This window comes from Daphnia pulicaria, chromosome 1, assembly GCF_021234035.1.
Source record: "Daphnia pulicaria isolate SC F1-1A chromosome 1, SC_F0-13Bv2, whole genome shotgun sequence".
Classification (NCBI taxonomy): domain Eukaryota; kingdom Metazoa; phylum Arthropoda; class Branchiopoda; order Diplostraca; family Daphniidae; genus Daphnia; species Daphnia pulicaria.
Window position 1 is genome coordinate 11,670,828 of NC_060913.1, and position 24,572 is coordinate 11,695,399.

Sequence of the window (24,572 nt, forward strand, 5' to 3'; positions counted from 1 at the left end):
GCAACCTCGTATTTATTGAACTTTCAACAAACATGAGATTTACTTCAGTTCCTTCACCTGCAGACCTGTAAACAGGATAAAATAATGTCATTAATTCTGCAGAAATGTATTTAGAAAAGGGTTAGCTTACCAGGAGGGAGAGACTGCTTCAATTTCTCTGCCTTTTCTTTGTCAGTAATGACCAAGGTGTACAAAAATCGAGAGCAGCGGACCTTGAATTTGGTGTTTTCGGCGTTCTTCTTTATCTTGACAGACTTGGCATCCTTTCTGCGAGCCTTCAGCAGGAAGTCTTTGATCTCCATGATTTGTTTGGGCTAAATATTGAAAAAAAAAAAACATAACATTAAAATCTACTTCGACTCCAATTGTTAACAACAATCCATTGCTATTCTAATAAAACTTAGGCAAATAGCCCGGTAACATACCATTTTGGAGGTTGTTGGTATCAAACGACTTGATGACAAGTCCTGCGTCCTATTAAAAGAATATTTAAACTGTTAATAAGATACTTAAAAATTATCCTAAAATTGCACTGAGCAATACGAAACCATTAGACCGAAAAACAAATATACCAAAGAAAGGATGAAGAGAGATGAAATGAATGGAAAGAAACTCGAGAACGACTTACTTTTCCAAAGAAATTCAACGTGAAAAAGACTGAGAACTAGTAAAGGCAGCGACGTTGTCAGATGTTGACACTTCGTTGAATCGACAGAATTTTGCTACTTACGTGCCCTCTACGGGCCATAATATTTTCTGGTTTTTTAAATTTTTTTTTTGTGTCACTTTGGACGAATCATTTTGTCATTTTTTGTCAAAACAAATTTTAACGCTACATTTTAATATTATTTTATATTTACAAGCACTGGTAATGCTTTACAATGGTTAAATACTTTTAGTCATGATTTACAGAATATTAGATTAAATCAACTTATTATAGAACATAAAAAAGGGTTTTATTTTCAGTTCACATTAAATGAAAGATTTGTTTAAATAAATTTCCCAATGTTTTATTACTAGACATAGTATTTGATTAATTCACGAGAATCTGCCCAAAAGATGGCGATTGTTAATTGTTTTTTCTGGCCTCGGAATTACACACCGTTGCTATGGTTACCGTCCGCTTTTCAACTCATTGGTTTAAACGCACTCACAACAAAAACGTGTCCGGTTAGAACTAGACTTTGACCGTCTATAAAAAAAAATTTAGAAGAAAAATGGTAAGTATTACAAAGATCAAATGTTACGAACAATTGAACTTTACTTTTTTCTTTCAAAAATATGAAACTCCTGGTGATTTTTCTTCCAGTTATTGTCCCGGACGAAACCAGTGATTAATAGCAATAGTCAGGCAATGGTGAATTTAAACGAAATTACCAAGATTCAAAAAATGGCTTCGGCGCCTCAAGAAGTGCCTTCCGTTATCAAATTCATCGAGAATCGGTAAAGAAAATTCCCTTTCAATAATGTGTTAATCATCTCGGTTTATTTTCATCTTGCACATTTTGATTTGTAGCGATTTCCAGGGAGCTATTACTCTTTTAGAGGTAACTTGGACAATTCTTTGCTGTGTTTGTTAGTCCTTAATTAATTGTTTGCTCGCAAATCTTCTAATGTAAGTACGAAAAGTTAAATGGAAGTACTGATCCGAATACGGACTTGTGGTTGGTGTACTGCGAATTTCATCGGGGAAACTATAAGCAAGCCCTTCTGCAGTACGAGTCCACGAATAATTCGCTTTACGCCGCTTGCTGCTATTTTTACTTGGGAATGTATCAAGAATCACGCGAATTAGTTCTGAAAGCACCGAAATGTCCTCTACAAGTAACGAGTCTTTACAGTTGATTCAAAATTGATGTTGTCTTGCTAATATTTACTTGTTGTGCGCTACCAAATTAGGTTAGACTTTCGTTTCATTTAGCACACAAAAGTGATGACGAAGTGAGCGTGTTGGAATTCCACAGACAATTGCGCGATGTCGCTGAAGACCAACTTTCTTTGGCAGCTGTTCATTATTTACGCGCGCACTACCAAGAAGCAATTGACATCTACAAGCGACTAGTTTTACAAAACAAAGAACTCATGGCGCTACACGTCTGTAATACAAACAGTTTTAATATTCGAAAATCGATAAAGCAACCGCCACTAGTTAAAACAAATTAAATTTTGAACGAAAGCTAAACTTTTTTTAAATACTAATTGTATAATTGGTGCGAAGATATTGCTTTATGCTACTACAAACTGGATTTCTACGACGTTTCCCAAGAAGTTCTGTCGGTGTATCTGCAAAAGATCCCAGATTCACTGATTGCGCTTAATTTAAAAGCATGCAACATTTACCGCCTTTACAACGGCCGTAGCGCCGAAATTGAAATTCGATCGCTACTGGTAATTGTTGATTTTAAAAAATTCAATTACTCGAACTCTGCTTTGATTAAATTCCTATATTATTACCAAAGGAATCTCAAGTCAATTGCCCATTCGGAAAAGATTTATTGAATCACAATCTCGTCATCTTTCGAAATGGAGATGGTGCGTTACAAGTGTTGCCGCCGTTGGTCGGTGTGATTCCGGAAGCTAAACTCAACTTAATTATCTACTACCTACGCCAAGTAAATTTTGCAAGCAATACTCATAAATGCTAAATGATTTAAGTCGATTTTTTTTATCGCGAAATTTTTTTAAAAACTTTTCCTACTGAAAGGACGAAACAAAAGAGGCCTTCGATTTAATGCAAGATGTCAATCCCAGTTTGCCAGCTGAATATATTCTTAAGGGAATCGTTTATGCTCTAATTGGACAAGAAACTAATAACGTAAAAATCAGAAATTTGGGGAGCGATTTTGTCCTTACATTTTTGTGCTTGTCATAGAAAGAATACTTGGATACAGCCATCCAATATCTGCATCTGGTCGGAGGTAGCTCGAGCGAATGCGACACAATTCCAGGTAAATAAAAAAAGTAAAACAATTAATCGACGTATTAATTTCTTGGCTAATTACAAAGTTTCCAAGTAATGGATTGAACAATTAATTAATTTGAACAGGACGCCAGTGTGTCGCTTCGGCGTTTTTCTTGCAGCGTCAGTATGAGGTATGGATAAAAAAATAAACTAATTTATAGGCGGATAATTCCAAAGCAGATATGTGCATATAGGACGTACTGCTTTATTTCAATTCCATCAAGTCATACCTGAGTAACGACGATACTTTCAAATTCAATCTAGCTCAGGTTCGTTTTAGTTCTTTTACTTTCGACGTTATACGTTTTCAGAGATCCATTAGCTTTCTTTTTGCAGGTGCAAACAATATTAGGACATTACAAGGAAGCTGAAGAGGAACTCGTAACTATTCAGAGCGCAAAATATCGCAGCGAATACAATTATATTGAATGTTTAACACGATGCTGTACGTATAGCTACAACACACCCTTGGAGGACTATCAGATAAAGTTATTTGACTAAAAGAATACCTTGCATTTGTTAGTGGTGATGAATCGCAAAGCTGTGCAGGCCTGGGAAATATATTCTCGAATGGAGACATCCGCAGAATCTTTGGGTTAGTAAAAAATCTGCGAATCGATATTTAAAAAAAAAAAAAACACAATCGACAAAATGACTTAATTTATTGAACTTCAGGAATTCTCCATTTATTGGCTAATGATTGCTACCGTACCGGACAATTTTACATTGCTTCGAAAGCCTTCGATGTACTGGATAAATATGATCCGAACCCGGAACACGCTGCAGCAAAACGCGGTGCATGTGTTGGTTTACTTCAAATGGTTTTGGCGGGTCGAGAACACAGGTGCCGGTGCCCTACTAAAATTTCAGAAATTTATGTTAAAAAAAAAGGATCACTAACAAAAAAATATAATCTTACATGCAGGGAGGCGTTAAGTGAAGTCGTAAATTTGATGCGAGGATCCCCCGATCCTCAAATGGATCACATATTAAGGGTAATCAATACCTGGGCAAAAGAAAATCGTATGAAAATGTAGCAATTTCGTTAGAAAAATATCGATGTCCGGCCATCTCTTTTCTTTAGCTCGGAGCTTTGAATTTTCAATGTGCACTGTACCAAACAAATGTGAAGTTAGTTATAAAAGATAATATAGACATTTCAAACTTGTATGTCGCAGTTGTTCACTATTATTATTTTAGCCATCCTATTTTAAAAAGAAGGGATCAAGGGAAATCCTGAAACTTTATTATTTTCACTATTATACAATATTTTGTTCAAAAACAGGATGATTTGTTAGTATTCTGTCAAATCCAAAACGTTTTAAATCAATGTCTTTGAATCTTCCGTCCACAACAAGTTCCATAATAGCTCTTCCTACAGCAGGGGCGTGTTGTATTCCGTGACCGCTGAAGCCAGTTGCAAACATAAGGTTGCCATGATATGGATGAGAACCGATTACAGCGTTTTGGTCGAAGGTATTGTAATCATAATAACCAGACCAAGCACTCTTGAGCTAAAAAAAGGAATTGATATTTTGGGAAAAACAGATCAATAAGAGACGCAATCGTTCAATACCTTTATGTTTTCAAATCCAGGAACACGTTGCGCTATTTCTGGCCACACCTGCTGATCGAAAAAGGTGTAATCAACATCTAAATTAGCAATTCCAGGTTCTTCGTTTGCAGTAGGAGATTTTCCAGCTATGTAATGTCCTCCAAGTCCTTCACGCCTTTACTATCAAAATTTTTTAATAATAATTGTTCATAAAATGAATGTATTCAATAACTCACCTAAAGTAGGAACCAGTGGTATCCACTGTAAGAGGACAATCGAGTCCTGGACCGTCTGGTGCATGAAAGCAATAAACATAACGCTTTCTAAATGAAAAAGAAATGAAAATAAAGTAGATTAATAAAGAAAATTATTCGAGGTTTGCGTTTTAATGACGGATTTTAATTTTACCTGGGTTCAACAGGTAGAGCTTTACGCAATAAGCCGGTTCCTATTCCAATTCCAGCCAATTTACTCACTTCACCAGATTGAGCACCAGCTGCCATTACGCATAACGAAAAATCAATCGTTCTAACCTCTCCGTTAGTCAATCGAACCTGAGTTGACACTGAATTATGATGCGAAATGCACATGCTTCATATCAAATTCTACATACGTGGACTCTTTTAAGCTTGTTGTAATTAAAGCTCTCCCCGACACCAGGCTTGGAATGCACAAGCGTATCCTCTGTTTCAAATCCCACCGTGTCCGCCTTAACAAACACAGACCTTAACTTTGTGCCGCGAAAAGTGGAAATAAAATTCTACTGACCTTAACAAATTCGACCCCCAATTCTATTGCCTTATTCCTGAACCCGTTTAGCAATGCCCATGGATCAAACCTAAAGAATATATATATTAACAGTATTGTGAAGAATACATGGAATAATATCAAATTTGTTACTGTACCAGCCTTCATTTTCTTGTCCAAAGGAAGCTAATTCCACACCGTCTGTGTTGATCCATGGAAATTTTTCTTTAAGTTTGTAAGGAGAAAACAGTTTTATTTTTGCTCCTAAAGATCTAGAAAAATATATATTTAAAGGAGACCAATTATGAGAAATCCCATAAGGAGGAAAATCTTGATCTAGGAAATTACGTTTGAAGTTTGTGATTTTCTATAAGCTGATCAGCACCTTTCTGTGTGGCCAGAAATAGATATCCATAGGGGTGAAACTGTACATCAGGACCCTCCAAGTTTTCACCTGATAACAATCTCTTAGCATTTCTCAAAAACTCTGCTCCAAACAGAGACATTTGGATGTTTTCTGGCAGTGAGAACTGCTGACGTAAACCACCAACTGACAAAACAGTGGAGGCTCTCGTGTAATTTGGATCTCTTTCAACTACAATCACCCTCAATCCATTATCGTGACCTCTTTGCTTCAGCCAATAGGCAATAGAACAGCCCATTATTCCACCACCAATAATAACAATATCACAATGGCGTGGAAAATAAAGGTTATTGTGTGTTTGGGGATCATTCCTTCCAGTGATGCCCAAATAATCAAATGACCTTTTAATAGGGTGTAGGAAAGGTTTGAGGGGCTGAGTTAATGGTGGACATCGTGTTTCTTCGAAAAGTTCTGATTGAAAATCGGGAACAACATTAGAAAGAGGTTTATCTGACTCGTCTCCTTTGTTAGAATATTTTATCTGACTATTGCAAAAAGATCTCACTGGGAAAGATAAACTTTGCACAAGATATTTTGACTTCAACCATGGCTTTAATTGGACGCCGGTTATTGCACGATTAAACATTTCTCTCACGTGTAGTAAATAATCAAATCGAGCAGGAAGACAGACAGAACACAGAAACAAATCAGTCGTAGCAGACTACAATAACAAAACAGACAATGTTTGAGCAATGACAGTAGAGCTAATGCTACATATTTACAAAGTCTAAATAAGAAAATTTAGAGTATTTTTTTCTTAGCGCTATTAATTGTATGTATTTCCTGAATTATTAGCATTCGATACAAGTAGTAGCCACTTTTTCAGAGAATGCAATGGATTGTTGGGTGGTGGTGTCAAATCAAATCGGTGATGACGCGGTTTCCTCTCCACTTCAGGCACTTCTATCTTACAAGACATAAAAATTGGGATGATGCCAGTTAGCCCGAGTGCGTTATATTCCAAACCTTTCTGTATAACCCACAGTCGGCTGTGTTTGCTATTTCCCGACTGTAGGCGTGATTCTCCACAAGACTGCTGAGGTCTAGTTCAAGGTTTTCAACACACGCCCACGTCAGAGCAAATAAGGACCAAACTGTTTGCGAGTTCTTAATATTCCACCGAGTTATTTTCTCGAATTTGTCCTCAAATCTGTGCATAGGATAATCACAAAAACTAGCTTTTGAATTTAACCGTTATCATTTTCAGAGGTCGTGGCTAGAGAAGTGCTCGCAATAAAACTGCGCTGCTGCTGTCTGGTTATTTAGAATCGTCGCGACAAGTTCTAAGAACAATTTGAATATAAAGTGCTTGGTTTTTGCTTGGTGCTTGACATCACCACGTCATCCGAGTTATTACCATTTAAGGGCCACACATGTCATCGTCTGGAGAAAAAAGATATTCATGCGAATTGGATTTAGCTACTTACCGGACGTTTAACTTCACAAGTCAGCAATTTACTGTGAAGAGAAGCAAATTACGGCCCGTTTGAATGCATCTTTAAATAATTAATTCTGCGAATTGGCTCACATCCGTCGCCTATGAAGGACTAAAAAAAAAAAGAGTTCATTGGCTTTAATTCAGAGGTGAGTGAACTTCAATATCTTATCGGCTAAACTATAAATCTATCCTTTCTTATCATCGCGTGAAACAACAAGCATTCCATTTGTTTTAAAATGGTAAAATTTCGAAGGTCAATACGTTGGTTCTATGTGGGTTGGATTGCTTTCACAATACATTTCATCGCCATACACACTTGACTGACTATATTTATCTAAAGGATTTGTTTTTTTTGTTACTTAATAATTCGATCAGACAGAAGACACACAATCAGAATATGTAAATACATATCCTTTTTGAAAATCAAATTCCCTCCAGGGTGAGAATAGGCTTCAATTTCCATGCCTCTATGACCTGTAGCCGCCGGGCATTAATATTTTTTGACAGGTTGATCACTTTCGTTTCGTTAGTAGTTGATACAGTAGCGACAAGAAAATTTTGTGTTGTTGCGCTTTTCATCTGCTGTTTATAACTACCGTGCATAATCAGTATAGTTTCTTTATTTTGACCATTTCCTTTACATATGCAAGCAGTTGAGAAACTGATCCGTCAGATCATATTAGACTCTTATTACGAGTCATTTTAGCTCGTAGACCAATGGGTCATGGCTTAACTAGACATATTCAAGAGTTATTGAGCTATGGCTGAGTTGTTTAACTGCTGTGCCGCCGCGACAACCAGTGATACGTTTTGGCAAATGGTTCAATCTTTCAAGGAATTCTCGTTGCCTTCTACACTTTCCATCCAAACATCTGGAATCTCACCAGAACTTTTTCCTGTTTCAATACTAATCTTTTTCGCCAGCACAGCTGCTGCCTCTGTGTACTTCTGCCGGTCCCATTCACTACTGTCCAAAGTGAAACCGTTAGTTCAAAGAAAATGATTCAGCAGCAACAAGGTAAATAGTTGAAACAAAAACGACAGTTACCAATCAAGTTTAGGTCAAATTGGATGCCGGTTGCTCTTATTACTTGTGTCAGTCGTAAAACTAGGAACCATTCCTATTTTAATGTGGCATCGAGAAAGCTGAACAACAGGAAAACCTGTCCACTTGACTCCATTCACCCCTTTTTTCTTTCTCTCAGTCTGTCCCTGAGAGTAAGAGGAAACTCGAATGTGTTGTTTACGACAGCACTCTCAAATCCCACTTGCAATATTACAAGGGTATGACACAATATAGCTTTGCTTTTTTTCTTCAGTTTTGTTGTTTAGCCATGGCTTAATTTCTTCACGCATCTAATTTTGGGTTTGAACGACAATGGCCACACCAATAACCTTCTTTTAGGGCTGTGGTGATTGCCGGTCGCAGTAGGAAGAAGCAGGTCGCGAACATGTTTCAATGAAATAGATAGTGTCCTGGGGAGTATGCGGATGCATATATCGGTCAGTTGAGAACGTAAGAACCTAAAGGATATGACGAAGTCAAAAGCATCGCGTGCCAATTCCCGCACCGAAGAAAGGCAAAGGGGTCATTCCTCCTCCGGCGGAGAAGCTAGCTTCCGATTAGCCAATCGATTCATCCGCATGGTGTGTGTGTTTTGTTTTGTTTAAATTTTTCTTACGTGCTTTTTTTCTTTTTTCATTCGGCAACCACAGATGTAAATTGTCTGCGCGGGAAGAGGAGGAGTCGGCCGAAACGTTCTTTATTATCCCGGCTTGAATTTTTTCGAACGCCGAGAGAGTGTTGGGGAGGTACATGGCGCAGTGTTTCTGTTGCTCACGCGGCATCATTTGGGAGGAGTTGTGTGCAGTCTGGGAGGGAAGAGGGCTGGCATGATGCCTGCTTTCTGCTGCCGCCAGGCATATAACAGGACTTTGAAGGCCACCTTTTCGATTCACACAAGTCCCATCCGTCTGCCCACCGAAAGTCTTCTCGAGTCGCGTACAGAAGGTTGAGTCGAGACCCAGCAGACTCCTTTCCCAGTTAGACTCTTTCTTTTCATATGTGCAACTTATGTACTAGTGAGATGAAGTTGTTGTTTTGACCGTCTGAGAAGAAAGAAAAAACATATCCGGAGCTTAGTAGTTTCTACGGTCCCGCTTTTCTCTTTGGCTGGCTCTTCGACCGAAAATTGGACCACCTCCGCGCACACCTGTCTGATTTCGTTTGTGTGTGTGTGTGTGTGTGTGTGTGTTTTGGGGTGCGTGGGTGTCGTGTTGTGCAAAGGAGGAGTTGATTTGTTTGGGTTTTATTATTCACCAGATTTCCCCCTTTAGGGTATGCTACACAACACTTCTTTTTCTTTTAATCCTTTCTCTTTTGGCTAGCGATTCTTTTTTTAAAAGTTAGGCGAAAAGAAGAAAACCACCGTGTCCGGGAGAAGAAACGAAAGTTCAGTCACGCTATTATTTGGGTGTTAGCAAGAAAAGAAAGAGACAATCGAAGAAAAAACCAGGGAGGGTTTACAGTGTTTTCTCGTTTTGTTTGTTTTTGTTTGGTTGAGAAAAACGACTTGTTGAGGAGCAGCAGCAGTAGTTCGTGTTGGAATTTATCTTGATGTCGTCTCTCTCCCTTCACAAGGAGGAGGAAAAGAAATGGGGTCTGCGTCAGGTGACTTATGTGACCTCATTCTACCTGCCGGTTGAGTTATACCGGCTGCGAACGGAATGAAGATTCCCGGTGCGGATAAATGCGAATCCCCTTTCTCTCTTTTAGATCAGAGGAGTTTGAAAATTTGTCTGGTGGTTGTGGGTCCGTGCGAAAAATTTAAAAGAAAAATGGCGGGTTGGTGTCGGATAATTTTCACTCTTGATTTCGGTTTAGTTGATTCAATGGGGGGGGGGGGGGGGGCTTTTGACGTCATCAAATGTGAATGGGCTTTTGACTTTCACTCGACCAAATAGTAAATGACCTTTAACGACGTATATATTCGCTCTCTTCTCTCTCAGCTATCGTTTTGGTAACGTTGGATCTTTTTTTCTTTCGGATCCTTCCGATTTTGGGTGCCTTTCATCCATTCCGAACCAAGGTCGATAGCTGCTGTCGCTCTAGTCGCTACTGCCTTTTCCACTCGTTCAAACAAGAGCGCCCGCTGGCTAATCATCAAGTCCAGATTGCCCACTCCCCCTTTCACGAAGGAAGGAAAAAAGAGGCTCCTACCATCGAACATGTATACATAATTGATCCCGTCTGACGGCGGTCTCTTTTTTCTCCTAGCTCTACCCTGGCAGCTTTGTAAGTTCAAAACTCTTGTCAATGCCCGTACAGCAGCTCCTTGTTAAGTTTTTTTTGTTATTGTAAACTTCAGCCCAACATGTGGCCGTCTTGATTGCCCGTTCGGCCCCGATGTTTAACGAGTTTTACGGGGGATACAATCGTCCCATTGGCCTGGAAGAAGAAAACAAAAATGTCATCAGCCGGTGGGCGCACCAAACGCTTACCTTTGTGTTAAAACTAGAAAATAGCGGAAAAAACTGGCCATTACTAAGAGGCTGATGATGATGATGGAGGGATGTTGTAGGCAAAACATTCATGTGTGTACAATACTTTGGGTTTTTTTCTTTTCTTGTGTATGTTTTGCCGCACGATTGTATCTCGGGTAACCTTGTCTTTTCCGTTTGTCTGGTTTTAACTGGCCACCAGCGCTTGTATAGTGCACTCGTCTTCGTCCGTTCGGTGTCGGCTGTCGGAACGGAGAATCGAGGCCAAGACTTATCACTCGAGACACGAGGGGCTATTTGGTGCGTGAAAAAGACTTTCCACATCAAAATATAAAATACCCGACGATGTCCGACCCCGCGCAACAACAGCTGACCAAAATTGTGAAAGAAAGCGCCAAGGTTTCTAGTGCTCCTACATGGGCAAAAGTGGTGGTGGTGGTGCTGGACCGGGGCCGAATTAGCACCCGCCGTGTGTGTGTTTGCCACTCAGGCCGTCTCTGAATAACCTACTAGCTGGCTTATTTTCTCTTTTTGTCGACTATGCAAAATCTACTTGTTGAATTTCGACCGCTATGAAAGGGATTTCTTTGATTCGGTACATTTGTAATGCAGCGCAAATGATGTAGAAGGGAAACAGTCAGCAGCGTCATTCGATATGTTTTTAGTCGAGAAACATTTCAATTCACCCGTTGCGCAGGGAGATTAGGAAAAATGTTCTTCTCCTCTCCAAAGTAGTACAGTGCATCACGATTTCTTGCTGATTAATTCCTTTTCCGGCCCGACGTTCCCCAACCAAAGTCCAATGACCCTTGACCTAAATTCTTCTGTCTCTTTCTCTTCTTGCTTCCTCATTTTATATTGATTTTCTTTTTAAAAAAAAAAAACAAAAGAAACAAAATTGAAGTTTCCAATGTGCCATTTGATTCCCGTCTTAATAACCGGGGCTCTACTGGAACTGCTTGCAGGACTATGGTTGGTTTCCCATTCGATGGGAATGATTGGCCTTGCTCTTGCCCCTCGTAGATTCTATGTAAATGGAGACGGCCATCTCTCAGATTGGTATTGGGGGGCTCTTTCGGTCGTAATTCAATTTTGCCAAACTTGGTGGGCTGGCCCATTGAGGATTCTTCTTTTGTTAACTATAACCAACAGCCCAAAGTGAATTGACTCTCTGGCTGACACTGGAACTTCACCCTTGGCTGCGCTTTCTTTCACTGTACATGTAGAGACGGTTACGAATATTAAAAAAGAAACTTCTTCTTTTTTTAAATTTTTTCCTCCTCCGACCTTAAGAAATGCCGGATCACGTGGATCAGCTAGCCTTGACTATCGTCTCGTTTTCCCTTCCGCATTTTTCGTAGAGAGATTTATTAGGTCATGAAACTTGTTGATATTTATACTGCGTCGAAACAAATTGAATTGAATGCAACGGCTTGGTTGGCCGCGATTTATCTTTGACACCGTTCGATTCATTTCCAGTTGGATTCAATTTCTAATTTCATTTTTTGTTTTTTGTTTTTTAAATTTGATGTGCACAGATCAACCTGTTGTGACGATGGTGAAACGAGGGTCTTCCCGCTTCGATCCACTTCCAACTTCTGATGACTCGGATCCTGCTCTACTTAGTCACCGATCCATCGAAGGGAGCAGCGGCGGCGGAGGCGGACCGAATTGGCCACTAGCGCCCACTCAGTCGGATCGGATCGACGGGCAAAACGGCCTGGATGCCAGCAACAACACCTCCTACAGCCCCAAAGGCGAAGAATCTCAGAGACTAGCCGTTGTCGATCAGCCGGTCATCAAGCGACTGAACGGCGGCGACGCCACTCATCGCACCGACATCAACGACCATCCAGGAGACGACGACGAAGAAGATGAAGACGAGGCCCTGCTCTGCGGTCTCGGCCCGTGTTTCTCGCCCGCCTGGCTCCAGCCGTTGGCGTCCAAGCAAATGTTCTTGGCCGTCTTCTGCCTGGTAGGAATTTAATTTTATAATTTAATTTTATACGATCGGCCGGCAGGCCGTTATTCCTCGGCCGGTAGGCCGTTATTCCTCGGCCGGTAGTCCGTTCTTCCTCGGCCGGCAGGCCGTTCTTTATTCAGAAAAAGTTAGGCCGTGATACGTGTAGCGTAGGCCGTGATACGTGTCTAATTATTACGAATTATCGTAGGCCGGCCGGCTTTCCCTAATATGTCACGTATCACGGCCTACACTACACGTACCTCGGCCTACACGTACCACGGCATACACGTAACTCTGCCTACTCTACGCGTACCACGGCCTACTCTACAAAAGAGACCAGAAACAGCCGAAAGCCACTAAAAATTTAAATCTAATTATATGACAAAAGGGATTATTAGAGGAAGAACGCCAACTATATTATTTCATTGAACGCCTTACTATATTATTTCAGGCCTGCGTCCTCCAGGGCATGTTCTATACGTATTTCGTCAGCGTGCTGACGACGATCGAAAAGCTCTTTCAGATCCAGTCGAAAACGACGGGCATCATCATGAGCGCCACCGAAATGGGCCAGATCGGTGGGGCCCTTCTTCTCACTTACTACGGCGGCCAGGGACATCGCCCTAAATGGATCGGTTGGGGCATGGTCCTGTTTGGCGCTTCGGCCGCCCTGTGCTCGCTGCCGCATTTTCTCTTTTGGAGGACCAAACCCAACACGGGATCCTCTTCTTCTCTGTCTTCTATGCTGGCACCGGATCTGTACGGCGGTGGTCTCGGTCTTCTGGCAACGATGGATCCTTCTTCCGTCGTTCCGGGCCCACAGCAACTGGAAATGGATCTCATCTGCCGACAGGTGGAGAACGCCAATCTCAGCTTGCGCCCGCAAATTTCTGAACTCGAACGCAACGAGCAATGTGCCAGTAAATATTTAAAAAAAACATCAAACTGGGAAATTTGTTTGTCTTAATTAAAATTGGTTTTTCATTTTTTTTATTCCGGTCATTAACAGAGAGTAGTGAACAGCAAGCCATTTCACGAACGACTACTGTAGTGCTGGCCTTCTTTTTCTTGAGCCTTTTAGGTATTGGCATGGGTCGAACGGCTGTCGAAACCCTCGGTATCCCATACATGGATGACAACGTTGCCGGCCGTGAATCTCCTACTTATTTCGGTACCAACCACTCCCTAACACCATTCTTGTTTTTTTTAAACCACACCTAGTATAATAAACCGGTGGTTTATTTAGCTATCAACATTGGCGTCAAGATATTGGGTCCCGTCTTTGGCTTTGTCCTGGGCTCACTCTGCACTTCGATATACGTCGACCCGCTAGTCGAACCTGACGTCACACCAAAAGACCCTCGATGGATCGGAGCCTGGTGGCTTGGTAACGTTCATTTGAAATTTAGGAAAAAGATGTGCAACCTTTTTAGGTGTGTACTAATAATTATCTGTCAAATATAGGAATGATATTCGTCGCTTCCACTATTTTGCTGGCTTCACTATCCATGTTTGCTTTCCCACGGCGGTTGCCCAGGAAAGGCCGGCAGGCTGCCCATCGCCCAAAACAGACTAATGGCAAAATGCTGTCGACAGAAGCCAAAACGGAACAGACAGTGGCGTCAGCCATGCGAAACAAGAATCCCAGTTTGAAAGATTTCCCCAAAGCCATCCGGCGGCTCTTGAAGAACGACATCCTCCTCTTCCGAACTGCTAGTAGCGTTCTTCACATTCTCCCCGTGGCTGGCCTTTACACTTTTCTGCCCAAATACCTCGAGTCGCAATTCAGAATGGCCGCTCACACTGCCAATATGATCTCAGGTTCATTTTTTCTTTTCTTTCTTATTTGAATGGATTTTTAATCCGTTTTTTCTTCCCCATTAAGGTATTGGTGGTATAGGCGTGATGGGCATTGGCATTTTCTTCAGTGGAGTCTTTATTCGTCTAAAAAAACCCAGTCCCAAATTTGTAGCTGCTTGGATTGCTTTGACGGCCCTTCTGTACGCCATCGGTAATTCTTTCGCCAGTTTTGATTCAATTTTATTCTTCGCTTTTTGACGTTGCCTTTCCCATTAAAGGTATGGCCCTTTTAATGTTGCTGGGCTGCCCCATGAGCGACTTTTCTGGTCTGGAACAGACTGACAGGTAAAATAGGACGTGTTCAAATTGAAAAATGAAAATTAATTAATTTCGTTGATCAGCGGGATGACGGTGAAACTTCCTTGCAACCGCACATGCGAGTGTGATACCAGCGTCTTTGCACCCATTTGCACATCAACAGGCGAGACCTACTTTTCAGCCTGTCACGCCGGTTGCGCTAATCTCACACAAGTCGGCAGCCAAATTGGAAACACTACGGTAGATGATTTTTAAAATAACGTGGGTGACACCAATTCAATTTCATTTTGTGAAATCTATACAGTATTCCAACTGTGAATGCCTCGATGCGGGCGTAACGGCCACCTCGGGATACTGCCACCTCGAATGCAACAACTACATCTGGTACATTGGGATCTTTTCGCTGTTTGTTTTGATCCATTCGACGAGTGAGGTGGGCTCAATGCTGTTGACTCTGAGATGCGTTCACGCCAAAGATAAAGCGATGGCCCTCGGGTTAATTCAATTCGCCATTGGATTGTTTGGTAAATTTGATTTTTTCTTTTCGTGACTATTTGTGTTTTTAAATACTTGATTCTATTTGATTGAAGCCAACGTTCCGTGTCCGATTATTTACGGCGCTGTGGTCGATTCGGCCTGTTTTGTATGGGAAAAGACATGCGGCGAGCAAGGAGCTTGTTGGCTCTACGATGCCAAAACCTTCCGAGTCTCATTTCACGGTAACTAAGAAAATAATAGTTTTCTTCTTTTTCATTCATCTAACTTTTTAAATTATTGTTCCATTTTAAAAAAGGTACGACAGGAGCGTTGATGCTCTGCGCTTTCTTTGTCGATCTGGTCGTTTGGTACAAAGCCGACAAGATCACTTTTCCTGAGGACGAGGCTCCGCCCTGCGTCGAAATGGAGCAGTTGGCTCCCACCGCGCCACTGGCCGTCCAATATGAAAGCACTCTGTGATGACTGTAAACGATTCCTCAACATGCTGCTTCGCTAGACAATGAATAATAATTACTATATACCACGGCCTCCGAATACCCCCCCAGACGACCCATCTACTCCCCCACCCACCCCCAAAAAAAGGAAAACCAATTTCCATTCTCCGTGTAGAATGGGGACGAGGGCCAGCGTTTTAAGCGGGCCATTATATTATGACGGAGATGTGTGTGTGTGTCGAAGGAATCTCTGGAAGCAGACGACAAGCGAATCCTTCAAATCTCCTCGTTCGATTCTGATGATTCAGTGTCTTTTGTGTATGTTTTGTTGCCTGTGGCCAGTGATTTTGTCGATACTGCACGCAATCTTTGAATCCAGCATTGCGATTCAATGACCAAAGGACTAAACAAAACAAAAAAAAAATGACATGGCTTTCATCTTCATATAATTTCATTTTTTTGTTTTTGTTTTTTGTTGTATCGAAATGGCATATTCTATCAACTGTGGTGGCTGCTCTTTAGGTTTTTTTTTTCTTTAATTTTGTTAAACGTTAAATTTCGGGCTTACTTTACATAGTCCTTTATATGCGATCGTCATCTAAAATGTTGATTCGTAATCGCTCGGCCTCTTCTATCTCATCGCTCCATCATTGCCTGTAAAACACATGCTGAAACTATTGAAGAAAAAAGAAAAGAACTTTTTTTCATCTCCCGTTTTTCGTTAGCGACCCAGCGCTCAAGGTTATACAAAAATGTCTGAGCTATTTTGGCCATTTCAGTTGTTACGACGAGTCCCTCCTACACGCAAGGTGCTTTACCGTCATGTAACCGCAGTACTGGTTTCCTTTCATCTCCTTGTTTATTGTTCTTTTTTTTCCCCCTGATAGACTACCCCATGTCCCTCGTCTCTCACCAGCAGCCGAGGGGTTTGTTCTTATATATGAGCGTGCACAAAAATATTTCAACAATTCTCATCAATTGTACGAGAGTTTGATAAATGCCCTTTTTCGTTTTGCGTTTTTAAGTGACGAATTGAAAATTGTGTGCTTGTTAATGTTGCTGCTGGGCGAGTGCCATGCTCTTGCATATACACACATATATACAAAGATTATTAAGTAGTATTCATATGACATATGACAATCTATACGGTTACTTTTTTTTTTTTGATATTCAAAGAATCGGCGTGTGATCTCTCAGCATAGATTTTCTAGGAATATAACATCAATTTTAGTACTGACATAAATTAACTAAAGAATCGTTCAAGACATTTTTGAATAATGTTTTAAAAAAGTAGTTTCTTTCCAGATTTCGCTGACGTCCGCCTTGGAAGAAAAAGGAAGCCGGAAGACTAGGCTTTTGCTGAGCTAGCAGCTAGCTAGATGAAATCCAGATGCGACGTCAGCTGTCTTTTAGAATTGTTTAGTTGTTACTTTTCATTCGTTTTCTTCGACGAAGACGCCCACAACTCTATAGACTACACAGTCAACAGCAACACCTTACAAATTGGATATTTATTAATAAATCGCGGTAAAGAATAATAAATATTTGCTGGGTATGGTATTCCAATTTTCAAATCTTTTCAACTAAAGAACTCTCTTGAACTAAGTTTGCTTATTTTACTAACTAGCTAACCTATTTCTCTTTGTGCCCATCACAACAACTCAACAACCATTCGGTTTTGAATCACTTGAGATGTATTTGCTTTGTTTTCCTAAATTTTGTATAAAAAAAACACAAAGATAAAATTAGTGAAGTTTAAAAAAGTGTTCAAATAATTTTGCCAATTTGAAACAAATAGAGAACAATATTTTGAATTTCGATCCCTTTCGCGGAAAATAAAAAATGGATTTAATTTAAATTAATGGTGCCAACGGATTTCATTTGGATGATTTCATTTGGAATGACTCAATAATATTTTTCTATTATTATTATGTTGATAGCTACAAAACTGATTGAAAGCTATGGAGACGCCAAAGGATTCGGTGGAATTGTCAAGCACATCCCAAACAAATGCTAATAAAACTCCTTATCCTGACGATGTGCAAAGTGCATGGGAAATGTATCTGGTAAAATAAAATGTCGACAATGAGAAGGGAGCGTGTATCAAAATTTTTTTTTGTCTCAATGAAAAGGTAAAATATCCAATACTTGATACTTGCGCAAATGCGACGTGGAAGCTTTTTACTGCTATTGCATAATAATACGTCACTTATTCCGGTTGTGTTTTTTGCATTTTACTGTGCGCTAATTTTGGGGTGTATACATTCTCCAATTCTAAAACGCAATTTTGCAAAATTATTTCGCAAAATGCCAAAGACGGTTGTTTCTACATCCGCTTGAGTGTAACAGCGCGCTTGTTTAAAAACTAGTATTTTCCATCAATAGGTTGCGCTGACGTTCATTCGACCTTGAGAAAGAGTCGGCAGGTTCGTCAAATTAATAAGCGGGCGTCAAAGGAAGGCTTCAGGCTTCAGGCTTGAACTATACAGTAAGCTTTGGCTATTTGTTATTGCTACATGCTACCTGCAGCTGCAGGCTGAAAGACAAACGTCTGAAATTTAAATTCCAAACTAAATCTTTGCTCGGAGCTAGGCCATAAATGAGTATTCTGGCCTTGAACGTAAGGAAGACTTCAGTTCCGTTTCTTCCTTTCATCAACTGGCAGCTAACGTTTCAGCGTGGAAAGAAAATGGTAACTTCGTATGCTTTTTTGCAAACTTGTATTTTAAAACATTTATTGGAAAACCTGGTTTTAGGCAGCATGTAAACTAACTGATGAAGAAAGAACTACATTTTTGAATCCTTTACATGATGCTGGTTGGACTTTGGTTAGCAACAGGGATGCTATTTACAAAGAATTTGTTTGTCAAGACTTCAATCAGGTGTGTAAAGTTTTAAATGTACAAAATTGTGTTCTTGCATTGTGTTCTTCATTGATCGATTCTTAATAATCTTCCTCTCAATAGGCATGGGGGTTTATGTCAAAGGTAGCACTACAAGCTGAAAAAATGGACCATCATCCTGAGTGGTTTAATGTTTATAACAAAGTCCAAATTACTCTTTCAACACATGATGTTAATGGGCTTAGCCAAAGAGATGTGAAACTTGCCAATTTTATTGAAAAAGTCAAATCAACTTAATGCAACATACTCTTACAAGATTATCTGATTTCACAAAAATCACTTGATGTTATTCTTCATAAATTCTTAGTCTGCATAGTGGTTTCTTCATGCTGTTTATTAATCACACTTGTCTTACTGTTGGTAATGGTATGTAACAGATTAAAATAAATAAATGTGTAAACTCAAGTTACATTTAAATAATTGGAAAATACACTTTTTTTTCCCCTTTAATTAATTAAATTAAGGTAGCGGTAGCTTGTGCGGGAAACGTTCAAACAAGTGAATTTTTAAAATAAAAAAATTCGATTTTCCATACAAATTAAAGAAATATTTACTACCTATAAAACTAAATTGGAAAATTTTTTCCGTCGAGTAAATTAATTACACCTTGAATTAAATCTTGATAAACCTTGGTGCTCGTTTGACTCGGCTCGGACGGAACGTCAGATAAAATACAAAAACAAGTAAAAACAAATGGCAATGTTGAGACGGTTTTACTAAATAGTCTCTCGTTAATCGTAAAATATGACCACAGGATTGAAACCCATTTGCTTATTGAATAATGTTTTGTGATAAGTTTTAGAATTTAATTAGCTTAATAAGCAATATGCAGTGATCATTTGGTTACTGTGCACATGTTATTAATTGGTTATAAAAACTCATCTTTGCTGCAATGGTATGTTTAAATGATTAACATACTCATAAGAAATACAGACTGACATTTGAATTTATAAATATTCATTTATTTAGGATGGAAGTTCATCTTCCCTTGCTACTCTGGAACTATATGTCAATGAACTCTTTTCTGGAAATGCGAACAAAGAGCAAATAGAAAAAATTCACCAGGCTCTGGATAACTTTAGTCGTCAGAAGGGAGCTTGGAAAGATGCACTTTATTTTCTGAGTCAAACCACGAATCCACAGACTGCCATGTATTCCTTGACTGTTTTAGAGGTAGTAAATAAAAAATCAATATCTACCTTAATTTATTGAACAAAATATTTTTTCCCTTCTTCCATCAAACAGGGTGTCATAACTAAAGGATGGACTGGATTATCCAATGGAGAACAAGTTGAATTGCGCACAACTCTATATCACTGGCTCTTAGAAAAGCATCAGTTTGCCCCTTATTTCATTCGTAACAAGGTAAATCTTCCACAAGAGTTTAGTTAAATGTCCACTTTATTTCTATAGTTACTTTGTAGGCTGTTCAATTAGTTGTCCATATTGCAAGATCTGATTGGCCCCAAAAGTATCCAGATTTCTTTAGTGATGTCCTGATGCAAGTTTCATCTTCTAGTAGTTCATCTACCATACTTGGACTTCTATTCCTTCAGACTACATCAGAGGAGCTTGGTACACCTAGGGATGGTCTACTTTCTAGCAGGAAAGCAGAGCTAAAGCAAAGACTTTTACAACTTATACCTCAGATATTGGCGATTCTAACTGGTATTAACATGTTAGCTCTACGATTGACGAATTCATAACACGATTTTTTGTTAGGACTGCTTCAATCTATCTGGGAAAAACGGGCACATTCCATAACAAGCACACCACCTCCATCACCTACTAATCCTCTTCCTCCTGAAAGCTCTTCTCCACATCATCAGAACTTGTCTACGGGAAATCATAGTAGTTCACATTCTTTGAACTCAGAAGCCGAACCTGTTGCCCGGCTCGTCCTCCAATGTCTGACACATTTTTTTACGTGGATTCCACTCTCGAGTCATGTAACTCCTCAACTGATGGAGCTGATTTTTCGCTTTGTCGGCATGGGGACCGAAGAATTGCAACCCATGATGAGCACATCCAACGGTATAAAAGGATAGATACTCTTTGCTTTGAATATTATTTTATTATTACTATTTTATTTTCCAAAACTGAAAGCAGAACTTAGTGTTCCAGTTGTTGCCTTGGGAACAGTAAATGAAATCCTTTACAAGAACTGTGTCCCGGCTGAATTCGAAAACTTTGTTGTACTTCTTTTCAATAATTGTTGCATTATTCTCCATCATTTTGTCAACAATTTGAACAATGTCCATTTACCCCAGCAACCACGTCCTCAGTAAGTTAAGCTGAACTTGCTCAGTTTGTCACGCTCGTTCTAGCCCTGTCACAACAATGCTTCATAACTGATCACATTTTGTTTGTTCTTTAGATTCCTTGAAAAGCTTGTTGAACTTGTTCATCTGTTGGTATCAAACCACTTAAGACGGTTAGAAGGCCGTCTTCTACCACAGTTCAGCGTCCCGCAGTTCCTTTCCCTCTTCTTCAGCTTTACATTCGAACAAGCTGACTGGGGTCGTTATGCATCGTGCCTTGACACTTGGCAAGTATTTCTCAACTATGTGAAGCAATCAAGCAATATCAACGGAAGCCAACCCATTTTTAATGGAGTTTCCTTAGCTTCACGGTACCAAGACTCATTGGTAACCCTTAGTGAACACGTACTCCGCAAAACGCTTTTTGCCAGTAACATCACCCAACTAGAAGAACTAGATGACGAAGCGATTGATGGCAATGTATACTCAAGGATTATAAATCATGGAGTATGTAGTTTTATTTACGATTTATTTTTACATGAATTGCAGATGGAAACTGAACGCCAAAAAATACAACATCAGTCTATTGAAATTTTCGTTACTGCGGGAGAGTTAGTCAGAAATCAGACACTTTCATTATTAAACGAACCTTTCCAGCGATGCACTTCGGCTTATCTATCATTAACGTCTCTTTCTACCACAAATAACAACATCGTTCGGATAGAGTCAAAGGATCAGCTTAAAGAAATGTTGGTTCTCTTCAAAGATCTTGCCATGCTGATTCAACTTGTTGGACGTCTTTCTGAACTGCACACCGGGCCTGATTATTGCACTCAGTAATTACTATCAATCTTCATAATTACATTAAAATATATAATCATACATCTTCATCTCTAGCTTCGAAGTAGGGAAATCACTTGTTCAAAAACTTGTTGATTTGGCCTCCTACGGATCAGTGGTGTCTAATTTAAATTTTGTCGGCATTCCTGCGGATGAGCTCAAGTCCACGTTGTCTTTAGTGTGAGCATAGACCACCGGTTTTAATATTGAAAATTCGTTGTGTAACCGTTTATTTTTTTATAGACATGCACACGTTTTGTCATCTCTGCAGGCGTGGTGTCACTGGATATCCATGTGGGCCCACGGTGATGGTCCCAAAGAGCCAGTGAACTCACTAGTCTCCGCACTTGTTGCGTCTGCAATCGACGTTTTTAGTCCATCCTGGTGTAACATGAGGGCCACTTCTGGAAGTGTGAAAGAGAATAATCGAGAAAAGGTGTATCAGGCAGGATTGCAATTACTCTCGTCTGTCGTCAACGTCATACGCACAGCGGATTTATGGACTTGCCCTTCGTGGATGGAAGTGTTCCATTCAGTTTACGAAATCAGTTATCTACCACCAGCTGTTTGTTTCAACTTTTCGTTATTATATATGTTATAATTTGTCAACTCAACTCGACGGTGTGTTATGCTTAGATTCATCGAGAATTGATGCGTTGCGTCTTGGGTTCTGCCATTGTGACTTGGCGTAACTGTACCACCGAAGAACAGCATTGGGAAGAGCGACAATCACGCCTACAGTTGACCTTGGATCGCGCTACCCAGGCCACGCGAATATTAGTGCAAGAACTGGGAAGAGAACCATTGACGCCGTTTTTAGTCCAAGGCAAATCTGTTGTGATATCCACACTGGCTTTGCTGGCTGACTTAGCTGGCCTAGTTCGTGATGAAACTACTGCTTCAAAAGCGGCCTTATTCTCGGTTCTTGGTCCGTGGATTGAACCGACTCTGATTCTGCTATCGTACTACATTCATGATTCAGGTATGAATTTATTATCCGCGTTGTATGACGTTAACCTGATTAAGAATTTTTCTTTCCTTTCTCAGAGGTGACTGAAGCCATCTTTCAGTTGTATGTGGCCATATTCGATAGCTTGTTAAGTCAGCTTGGAATAGGGCGCGCTGAGAAAGCGGTTCAAACCTTCCTGGAAATATTCAAACAACAAAATATTCAAGAAATTCTGCAACACGACAACGTTCATGGAATCCGAGCAGTAGAACAGCAAGTTTTTATAAAACTAGAAGGGATATTGAACCGCATGTTAATTAGTTATTTATGCTTGGATATAGGCTCTTGCGGATTTTACAAATTGTTGTCCAAGAACCAGGCAATACGTTCAAACGTTTTTTGCCTAACACCTTATCATTGTGTTTGGATCATATCCATCCTTGTATCTTGCAGGTCTAAAAATATGCCTTTACGTATTGTTTCCTATACATCACTCTTCTAATTTTTGTCATTTATAGGTGAACTCGCCTGATATAAAAGAAACGTTCTACCATTTGCTGACTTTGATTTTACGTCATCATTGGCGTTCGTTTTTTAAGGGTAAACAATTTCTAATGCAATGGATAGATTTTTATTTTTTCTTTATTTGTAGGATCGGTGTTGATGACATACGGGTCTCGAGATTTGGATCGTGCCGAACAAATGGATAATCGACCACAGTTTATCGCCATTATGACTTCCTACGGACAGTCGTTCTTAATGCCGGATATTACTATTTTTAAACAAAATCTCGAGGCCCTCGATAATCTTCAATCAAAATGGAAATTGTACCACAAAGTAAGTTCGATATTGTGCCAAAGACTTTTCGCTACTCTTGTTTATAGAGTATTTGTGTTTTTTTAAGTCCGTTTTCCGTGATGGAATTGCCAGTCAGTTTATAAGTACCCTTTTGAATGTACTAACCAATGGATCGCACGAGCTTCTGAGAGAGGAAATAGGATTAGCTATTTATGCCATGGCTTCTCCTGATTTCGAAGCCTTCTTTCAGCAACTCCTTCCAGATTACCTTCTAAGTTGCCAAGGGATAGAAGACTATCAGAGAATTGCATTAAAAAGTAGCTTCACCAATGATACGGTAAAAACATGACACATAATTATTTCTATTTTTCTTCGTTTGTATCTTCTACGGTTTTATTCCCTTTTTTTATTATTAGGATCTTCCTTCTTTTACGCAAAACGTCCATCGACTTACCAATGATCTCCGATGTTTCCGTTCAACCAACATTTCCAGCGCAAGCCTCTACCAATGTTGAAGGATTTAAATTGGGCCCAGTTAACTGTCCTACGTCGCTCATAGGGTTCGCTTGTCAATTTTTTGGCCTTATCCGGAATTTCCCTTTCAATACAAATTCTTAATTCTATTGTTTACCAGATCAGGGTTGGCAATTTCTTTTTGATTAATAAACCATTTTACAATAATGCTCGGGGGAAATGGTGACCCCGTGTCCATTCCGCTAAGCAAGAACCCCGAGATTTAGTGACGCCCCCATATTTATTGTAGTAAAATTCGTTGAACATTCGCATTTTTCGACTTGAGATATCTTAATCTAAGAATCCTTCACAAGTTAAGAAAGTAAAGCCTCTTTTTAAATTGCGTTTATAATTTATTACATTAAACATGAAATATTGGTGCAACCAATTAGAAAAAAAATATAACTTGGTTGATAATAGTGCTGGCACTGCTGATGGGGCCATTGAGGCATTGAACGAAAAGAAAGAGTGAACCCTTTTGAACAATTGTGTAAGCTAGCTTCAATTTTGATTGACATTTTAGACCTAGAAATGTTTTAATTTTTTTCCTCTTACTTTTTTTTAACACAAGTTTCCTTTGTTTTGGGAATATTAATTTTTTATTAGAGGGAATTTTAATTAGAGGACTAATGAGTTATGGCATAATATTAGGCTCACATCTGTTTGAT

At 39.7% G+C, this 24,572-nt stretch overlaps 5 protein-coding genes and 1 long non-coding RNA gene across 11 annotated transcripts; 4 read left to right on the forward strand and 2 right to left on the reverse strand.

Annotated features, from left to right (window-relative positions):
* Positions 1-432: 432 nt before the first annotated feature.
* On the reverse strand, positions 433-1,279 carry LOC124329994. Its single transcript, XR_006916831.1, has 3 exons — positions 1,265-1,279; positions 573-1,192; positions 433-474 (listed from the first exon to the last, which is right to left on the reverse strand). It is a non-coding gene; the product is annotated as an uncharacterized LOC124329994 (long non-coding RNA).
* Positions 1,139-4,124, forward strand: LOC124329952 (intraflagellar transport protein 56-like). Of its 2 annotated transcripts, XM_046788677.1 has the most exons (15): positions 1,139-1,220; positions 1,310-1,443; positions 1,517-1,547; positions 1,621-1,824; positions 1,900-2,098; positions 2,219-2,388; positions 2,460-2,612; positions 2,705-2,815; positions 2,873-2,948; positions 3,047-3,093; positions 3,157-3,231; positions 3,299-3,407; positions 3,486-3,557; positions 3,638-3,806; positions 3,888-4,124. In XM_046788677.1, the coding sequence occupies exons 1-15, from the start codon at positions 1,218-1,220 to the stop codon at positions 3,997-3,999; spliced, it is 1,665 nt and encodes a 554-aa protein (XP_046644633.1). In that variant the 5' UTR covers positions 1,139-1,217; the 3' UTR covers positions 4,000-4,124. The 2 variants fall into 2 exon arrangements, with proteins under 2 accessions (XP_046644633.1, XP_046644634.1); XM_046788678.1 differs by lacking the exon at positions 1,139-1,220 and having other exon boundaries at positions 1,289-1,443.
* A 62-nt stretch (positions 4,125-4,186) lies between these two features.
* On the reverse strand, positions 4,187-6,362 carry LOC124320194 (FAD-dependent oxidoreductase domain-containing protein 1-like). Its single transcript, XM_046782883.1, has 8 exons — positions 5,613-6,362; positions 5,423-5,536; positions 5,286-5,355; positions 5,131-5,226; positions 4,926-5,071; positions 4,754-4,840; positions 4,539-4,692; positions 4,187-4,476 (listed from the first exon to the last, which is right to left on the reverse strand). The coding sequence occupies exons 1-8, from the start codon at positions 6,272-6,274 to the stop codon at positions 4,222-4,224; spliced, it is 1,584 nt and encodes a 527-aa protein (XP_046638839.1). The 5' UTR covers positions 6,275-6,362; the 3' UTR covers positions 4,187-4,221.
* Positions 6,363-6,667: 305 nt separating this feature from the next.
* LOC124320193 (solute carrier organic anion transporter family member 74D-like) lies at positions 6,668-15,759 on the forward strand. Of its 4 annotated transcripts, none has more exons than XM_046782881.1 (12): positions 6,668-7,272; positions 12,166-12,602; positions 13,042-13,510; positions 13,600-13,761; positions 13,837-13,977; positions 14,055-14,411; positions 14,476-14,601; positions 14,669-14,735; positions 14,792-14,948; positions 15,013-15,232; positions 15,299-15,427; positions 15,502-15,759. In XM_046782881.1, exons 2-12 carry the CDS (start codon positions 12,183-12,185, stop codon positions 15,663-15,665), a joined length of 2,412 nt encoding a protein of 803 aa, XP_046638837.1. In that variant the 5' UTR covers positions 6,668-7,272; positions 12,166-12,182; the 3' UTR covers positions 15,666-15,759. The 4 variants fall into 4 exon arrangements, with proteins under 4 accessions (XP_046638837.1, XP_046638835.1, XP_046638838.1 ...); XM_046782879.1 differs by lacking the exon at positions 6,668-7,272 and adding an exon at positions 7,629-8,144; XM_046782882.1 differs by lacking the exon at positions 6,668-7,272 and adding an exon at positions 7,643-7,734.
* A 2,239-nt stretch (positions 15,760-17,998) lies between these two features.
* Positions 17,999-18,948, forward strand: LOC124320828 (probable pterin-4-alpha-carbinolamine dehydratase). Of its 2 annotated transcripts, XM_046783727.1 has the most exons (4): positions 17,999-18,128; positions 18,233-18,332; positions 18,397-18,522; positions 18,607-18,948. In XM_046783727.1, the coding sequence occupies exons 2-4, from the start codon at positions 18,240-18,242 to the stop codon at positions 18,778-18,780; spliced, it is 393 nt and encodes a 130-aa protein (XP_046639683.1). In that variant the 5' UTR covers positions 17,999-18,128; positions 18,233-18,239; the 3' UTR covers positions 18,781-18,948. The 2 variants fall into 2 exon arrangements, with proteins under 2 accessions (XP_046639683.1, XP_046639682.1); XM_046783726.1 differs by lacking the exon at positions 17,999-18,128 and having other exon boundaries at positions 18,135-18,332.
* Positions 18,949-19,247: 299 nt separating this feature from the next.
* Positions 19,248-24,014, forward strand: LOC124321301 (exportin-6-like). Its single transcript, XM_046784221.1, has 17 exons — positions 19,248-19,438; positions 19,513-19,716; positions 19,789-19,908; positions 19,968-20,211; positions 20,266-20,577; positions 20,653-20,827; positions 20,921-21,284; positions 21,354-21,640; positions 21,702-21,824; positions 21,888-22,209; positions 22,281-22,626; positions 22,692-22,866; positions 22,935-23,046; positions 23,112-23,193; positions 23,246-23,430; positions 23,498-23,728; positions 23,808-24,014. The coding sequence occupies exons 1-17, from the start codon at positions 19,436-19,438 to the stop codon at positions 23,904-23,906; spliced, it is 3,384 nt and encodes a 1,127-aa protein (XP_046640177.1). The 5' UTR covers positions 19,248-19,435; the 3' UTR covers positions 23,907-24,014.
* The last annotated feature ends 558 nt before the right edge of the window (positions 24,015-24,572 follow it).